This window comes from Lissotriton helveticus, chromosome 2_1 (genome assembly GCF_964261635.1).
Source record: "Lissotriton helveticus chromosome 2_1, aLisHel1.1, whole genome shotgun sequence".
NCBI lineage: Eukaryota > Metazoa > Chordata > Amphibia > Caudata > Salamandridae > Lissotriton > Lissotriton helveticus.
Genome location: NC_136059.1, coordinates 1,390,945,747 through 1,390,953,381, shown reverse-complemented (window position 1 = coordinate 1,390,953,381; position 7,635 = coordinate 1,390,945,747). Strand labels below are relative to the sequence as shown.

General features: G+C 42.8%; 1 protein-coding gene across 1 annotated transcript in view; it reads left to right on the top strand.

The window, feature by feature from the left end:
- Positions 1–3,101: 3,101 nt before the first annotated feature.
- The window catches only part of LOC144818679 (uncharacterized), a 255,026-nt gene continuing 250,492 nt past the window's right edge, over positions 3,102–7,635 (top strand). Inside the window, exon 1 of the mRNA XM_078676329.1 lies at positions 3,102–3,328. Within this exon, the coding sequence (XP_078532455.1) occupies positions 3,226–3,328 (103 nt within the window). The 5' untranslated portion in view covers positions 3,102–3,225. The remainder of the gene's footprint in view (positions 3,329–7,635) is intronic.

The window sequence follows — 7,635 nt, the reverse complement described above, 5'->3', positions numbered from 1 at the left end:
TCACCGCGTTCGTGAGGAGTTGTCCATCAGTGATACTGGTCTTCTTTTGCGAGGGGGAAGGATCGTGATTCCTCATAACCTGCGACAAGGCATCATTAATCTAGCCCACGAAGGACACAGAGGCCTGAATGCCACAAAGAAAACTTTGAGAGAACGGGTCTGGTTCCCCTCTCTCGACTCCATGGTAGAGACAACCTTAAAAGACTGCATGACGTGCCAACTAGTGAGTCGTGAGGAACCACCAGCACCTCTTTAAATGTCCGAACTGCCAGATGAAGTGTGGAAGCAAGTAGCGGTTGACTTCTTTGGACCGCTTCAGTCTGGACAATACATCATGGTTGTCATGGACGAATATTCAAGATTTCCCTTCGCACACATGATAGCATCCACCAGAGCAACTGCTGTCATTCCTGTACTGGACGACATCTTTGCAGCATGGGGCGTCCCCGCAAGAGTCAAGTCCGACAACGGGCCTCCATTCAATGGCCATGAGTTTGCGGAATTTGCGAAGCATCTCGACTTCAAACACCACAAAATAACTCCACTGTGGCCGCAAGCAAATGGTATGGTGGAGAGATTTATGGGTACTTTGAAGAAAGCCATCCAACAAGCAGAGATAACACGTCGAGATGTCCAACAAACTCTGAACGAAGTACTAAGGGCCTACCGGACCACCCCCCACAACACCACGAATCAATGTCCAGCCACAATAATGCTGGGAAGGACACCGAGAACAAGAGTGCCCATGGTAGACACCAGGCCTCAATCAAGGACTGTCACTGTGGACCACGAAACACTAGTCGACATTGACAGGAATAAGAAACAGAAAATGAAGACCTATGCAGACAGTCGCCGGCACGCCAAAGAAGCTGATATCCGCGAAGGCGACTGGGTCATAGTGAGAGGAGACCGGCGAACAAAAGCAGATAGCCGATACCTGAACCTTCCCTTACAAGTTCACAAGAGGAAAGGAACCATGATCACAGCCAAAGCTGATCACAAGCAAATAACGAGAAACATATCTCACTTCAAAAGACACTATCCAGTGAACATGCATGAATCATCGTCGGGCCACACGTACAGTGACTCTACCAGTCAAAACGATAACACTGAGATCCACCATTATCAGCAGCCGAGATCGGCCAACAGTCCAGAGCGACGTCGACACACGCCAGAGAGAGAGACTCGCCCCAAACGCCTGGTGAGGAAACCACGGCGACTCGTCGAAGAAATGTAGCACCACTTCTTTGAACAAAAGGGGGAGATGTCGTGTCGTCATGCCTGACTGTCCAGTGAGACAGGTCAGGCAATGAGGAGGAGCAATGAGGGACAGGAAAAGGAGGAGCTATTTAGGTTGTGAGCCAGTAACTTCCTGGCAGGGAATAAAGAAGGTTGCCCCTGTTACAGCTCTGCGTCCTGTGGTTATTTGGGCGGGCTAAAGCGTGACAGATGTCTCCTTCTACAACTGCTGGAAGTGAGGTACCACCTAAGGTCAAGGTCTGGTAATCCTTGGTGCCCTTATTAGCGTTGTTTAGCAAAGGAATCAGGGCGCCTGTAGGCGACCTGGATAAACGTCTATTGACCATCTCAATTTCCTTATCGATGACAAACGCGGCCCTCGAAAGGTAAGCGTCCATAGTTAAAACAGTAGGTTGGGCAGCCCCTGTGGGTCCTAAGCAAGCCTTGTAAACATCATGACATTGACTGGCCTATGGGGGACTCTTGGGGCATAGCCCGAAATTGCATGGACTATCCTTGGGGAATTATGTGGGAAAAGTCATGGCAGTGACTGGCATATGAGGGACACATGTCACATTATGGTACTGACAAGCATATGATAGCGGATACTTTGCACATAATGACAGTTACTAGTTTGTGATGTGGGCTACCTGGGCACTTGATGGGCAGTCATTGTCATATAATGGGGAAACCTGAGAACATGCTGGCAATGGCTTCCTTATAATGGAGATATGTGAGAGCACGAACTCATGACTGACATATATGTGTTAATCAAAAATAAAAATTGTATTTCTGAAAATAGTGATTACTGTAAATGCCAAACTGACGTTTTAGGACAAATTTAGTATATTTCTAGAATATGCCAAACTGATATTTTGAAATACCCATGTTAACTCACTAAAATCACAACGCAGAATTTGGGTTAAAAAAGCGTTTTTTTTAATGAGAAAATGACATTGTTGTGTTTGAGGAAACAATTAGTTCATTAAATGAAAGCTGCATTTTGAGGTCAGTAGGTGCACTTTTAGAAAGTGACAGGCTGGTTTTAGGGTGAGGAACACATTTAGCATATTCATTGGAAATAACAAGCTGATATTTTGGATACAAAATGTGTGCAATAAAATGGATCGGTCTGAAATTTCAGTGCCAATTCATGCTGCTTTTGAGATCTTTGTGGCAGGAAGGGAAATTGAAAAGAGATGGCACATAGAAGTGTAGCAAGATGCTGTATTTAAAAATGGTTGACACTCATATTAAGTTATTTAACGTGCCTGGAAAACCTTGACTTTTTAGCCAAAGTACGGAGAAGGAACCCTCTCTAATTCAGCTGAAGAATGCCAGGCTTGGTCTGCAGACCTTATACTATTGGAATATCTCCAGTATTCCGTCAGAACTGACACTTCCTATAGAAAGTTGAGCTTAAAACGCACCATATGGCACCATTCTTTTCCAAATGCTCTCCTGAAGTAGAACTCTGCCATTCCCTGACTTGGTTCGAGGGGTGAATAGAGCTGGCTTGTTTTTCTTTTGCTCAGTCGATGCAATTTGGTGGTTATGCCAAACCTATTTGAACGTCTACCACTTGAAACTGATCACATTAACCAACAGATACTGTTCTACCCTAAGTTTGTGCTTAACTCGCACTTCTTCAGTTAGAAGTAACATCTCTAGGCTGCTCCCAGCCAGCATGAAGAAGCACACATCTTTGAAACATGATAAACAAAAACTGGTTCAGACATTCTGCACTGTTCGGGCAAGATACGAGGAACATGCTGGAAAAAAACTGTCATTCTGCACTGGTCAGACCTGATATGGAAAAAAAAACGGTTGGCTAAGACAAACTACCCTCCCCAACACATTTAATTTTAGACACAGCACGCGCGAAGCACTAGCTTAGTATCTCTAGGTGTCGTTCTTCTCCTGAGGAGACTTCTTTGAACGAAGGATCACAAAGGAGCAAATCCAGAATTTCCTTCTGTTGAAAACATGGAAGATTTTGGGTCTGGTAACGCTTACGCAGACTTACTCCGCCATCATCGCCATGCTGCTGCTGCTGGCGAGGAGCACGACGAGACCGCCGCTGTCCCAGGTAAGCTCATGATATGAAAGCAATAACCTGAAGGTGATTCGCTTTCTTGGCGCCTTTCGAAGGGAGACCTGTAATGCTTTGTATGGTTTGCGCAGCCGAACGCGGGCGGGGGGGGCTCCCTGTAGAAAGCGCTAAGAGACCTGCAGGTGATTACGCGCTATATAAGCTTCAATTAACATAACATACCATGAGGGGCCCCTTAGCCTCCCATGTCGCACAGATACTGGACTGAAAGGGGCCCCCTGAAATGGTTGGTGGAGCCTGAAGGGTTTGGGGCTCTCCTGCGTCAAGGGCTGCCGGGGCCTTCCTAAAGGCCCTGTGCATGACTCAACTCAATGTTGCTTTGCACGCATGAGCCTTTTTAACGTATATTAAGTAGATTGTAATTGTAATTGCATGCATTACGTTGCATCACAGCAGCACCACCAGCACAGAAGGCCCAGCGCCACAGACAGTACATCTTAGACTATTACCTCTAAGCCTTGAAGTTAGTTATAATGTTAATTGTACTGATATACTATCCCCAAAAACAATACATTAACAGTCAATAGGGCCTCAAAAATAACGATTTACTATATATTAGAAAACATATATTACAAAATGATTTACACATATTATTCAAAATGTTAAGGATTTGAAATTGTACACATCCTAGCAAACACATTATTACAATGCAGTTATGACTTGACTGCAATAATAGTTACTCTATAGTCATAAATTATAACCGGCAGTGTCGGACTGGCCTTTGGGCAGCCAGGCAGAGACCTCATGGGCTGGTCCGTGGGATCAGCGTATGTGTTTTTTTTAGCAGCTGCGGGCCAGTTTGTGGCCAGGTGGGCCAGTTTTTCCTGTTGATGTCTTGATATTACCATTTTTTTAGCTACCAGCTCAGCTAATAGGAGCCATTTTAATTTTGGTGCCTTGGACTATTTTTTGTCCCAGTCCAACAATGATAACAGGTGAATTGCACAGCACAGCAACTAAACCACTAACGGGAAGGCCAGTTTACGAGGTCCCTGTTTGCTTTAAAAATTGTTCCCATTAAATTGACAGTCATTAGCTGGATAAGAAATTCTGGTGATTATCTAGGGCACCTCTGGAATGCAGCTCCAGAGAGCACGAATGCCCTTGCTTGTTACCACACATTTCAAACTACAAAGAGAGCTTTGAAATCGACTTACAGTTAGCTGCTTACATTTTTTGTTTACAAGAAACTGCACTGCATATTGATCCGTTTGTTCCCATCCTTATAAATATCTGCAAAAGACATCTGCTGCATCACAGACAGGAGGACACTTATCAAGTGGTAAGACTGAGCCGATGGTTTGTCCATGTATTATTATATGGGATAAACTACCCCCTACCTTAGGTGAAAATATCATTAGTCACTTTGAAATCCTAACAGCTTATAAATATTCCCGCCCTTTGACCTCATACCTCTTTTTGGTCTTAAAACTCTGTTGAGTTAAATTATATAACATACAGTAATGGTATTTTATCCCATATATTAAGATGATTTAGTCATACAGTATTAGCTTGATTCTTTTTGATTGAAGCCTGGTCAAATATATCCCCTTTCACCAGCATTGTAAATCGGTGAAATGATTAATGGTCTGAAGGCCCTTTTCTGGTGTCGGATGAAAGCTAGCCTGCAAAGCAAACCAGCAAAGCCACCTTGGGGTGAAAAGAATAGGGCCTGTTGACACTACATTCGAGCACTGGCGTTTTCAGTGCATGCTGTCTCGAGAATGTGCTGTGGCTGTTACTGGCTGGCCCTGGCTCTGTCCATAAAATAATTCCTCATTATCAAACCCAAAACAAAAAGCCCATAACATGTCTGCCTATAATTGTTAGTGGAGAATACTGCGTCCACAGACCCCAATTATTGCCATTTTGAATTTCGGGGCTCAGAATCGGCCAAAACATGCTGGATCTGGGTACAAATTCACATGCTTTTTGCAGATTCGGGGAACGTTTGAGCAGGAGGAAAATGCGTGCGGAAACCCATTAGTTGGTTCCGAACCTCGCAGCCTGAGTTATCACAGGGCCTATGTACTGAGCCCAAACAATAAGTTGTCCTAGGGTGGTAGTGTAGTGAGGGCCACAGTATTTAGAATTGGCATCTGACTGAGGCAAGTCGCATAAAATGTCTGCTCAGCTAACTTGTTAACACTCCGTCATGAGCACATTTGCTCACTTTTAAATACGTTTTGGAAAATCAAAGTTTTAGCCTTATTTTTACTTGTAATAAACAAAGGTGGTAACTTCGTTTTAGTCAAAGTCACATTTATTGAAATTAATTAATTAAACTACTGTTTCGATTTTCCAAAAGTATTAACATAAACGTTTAAAATATGCAGTTAATTACATTTGATCAATAAAACGTCTCTTAACATCCCTCACTAAATAAAATACATTCTAATAAAAATTGTTTTTCATCTCTGTTGATGGGCCTTGTACCGCAGAACATCTTGATGTCTTTCACTGACAGTAGAATATAGACACGCCAACTTATTTGATTTTATCTGGTTTATGAGCGTCTACAATAAAAGGAACATTTGTTGATTTCAAGGGGTGGTGATCAGTTATGTGTTACTTAGTAAACGAGGGTGCACTCAAAATAAAAAAAATATAAAAATATAAAACTCACAAAGTATGACAAACAAACGACATTACATTTACCTTAGAGAAAGTGAAGATGCGTCTTACAGAGCGACCACATAGCCTTATTGAAGAGTATTGCTTATTGGCATTCACGTATATATGTATAAAACTAACCTTAATCCAAATAGCGATTTGTCTGTTCATTGTAATGGTGGTTGTAAATGGTTTTACACATGTGTGTTCTTCTTCAGTGCTTTGTACTAAGTGGTCGAAGTGCAAGTATGGTAACTGTGATGCCTCATGCAATGGTGGCCGAGTGAGTGAGCGTGGGGGCGTGGTAAAAGGCGTGGCTAAAAGAAAAATATTTTGTAACTTATTTGGGTTTTTTACCTTTAGGTTACTACTCATAAAATAACACACACCTTAAATAAAAAATAGATGCAAGTTAATCAGTGGGAAATGCACTATTGTACATTATAAAATCTCTATTAGTTGATGCACTGCCGAGTTCTGTGTGTGTAGCCAGAGAGCACCAGAAGTGAGTTCTGGTTAGTGCAGTGGAGAACAGGGAATAGTATGTGTTTAGTGCCTAGAGGTCCCAGTCACTGGCAGAAAGCACTGTGAATATGTAAGTTAATATTTTAAACTTGCATTGCAAACGCTATAAGATAAGCCGCTACAAGATATGCAAAAATGTTTAAGATAAAAAGTGCTTCCAAAATATAAGATTTTAATAATACCCAGACTATGTAGTGACATTTTTAATGACTTTTTTTTTATAATTCTCTTTCAAAAGCACACACTTCACAGTTTAGCCGGTAACTCCATTGCAAGGCCTCTCAAAAAGAATGAATCTGTGTCATCAAAACGCTTTAAGTTGCTCGCTCAATTAGAGGCAATATCGACTTCCAAGCACGATTTACATTTAGATTGACCACTTGCGCACATCTACATTTCTTTCACGCAGAATGCACCATGGGAAAGGGGCTTGTTTAGCTGTCTGCCCCTTCCTTGGTTTTATAGGCACAGGAGACCCACTGCCCACAACGAAAGCATTTCAACTGTTGGATTTAGCCGCACCAGGATGGTTGACTTTGCACAAAGAGTAGGGGAACAGTATTTCTTAAATTTGAAAAGCATGGGCACGTCGTACCCCTCAGATCCCGCCCACTTCAACCACTGTTTGTACTAAGCAAGACCCTTTTCCCTAACACCGTGGTGTGAACCTGCAGACATGTATATCAGCCTGGAAAGTTCTAGACCAGACTGATGACGCAGCTCGCTCATGGAAAACTTCAGCATTTCGTGGTTTTTCAGTCTGGCAGTGCTTCCCACTCCCCTCTATCTTCAATGCCAACGATATGTAGAACTGTGTATGGCAAACATTGATATTTCCACATTCAGTGTTCTTAAATTTTTCTGCTGCATCGTCCATTGCTGATTTTAGGACTGTTTTGTGGTATTTGCCACAAACAACTCCTCTCAGTTAAAAACATGTGCAAACGTAAACATCAACGAAGTAGGGGCTGCACCTGTTTTGGCACTGTGACCTTCCTCAGTTCAGGTACAGGGTGAGGGGGGGGGGGAGTGAAGTTAGCGCATTGATGAATCTCTTTTATGGATCAGTGGGTCAGATAAAGTCAGGTCTTTTCCTTTCAAAACACATTTTTCAATCTATGTGATCCAATGCTGGGCCAACCTCT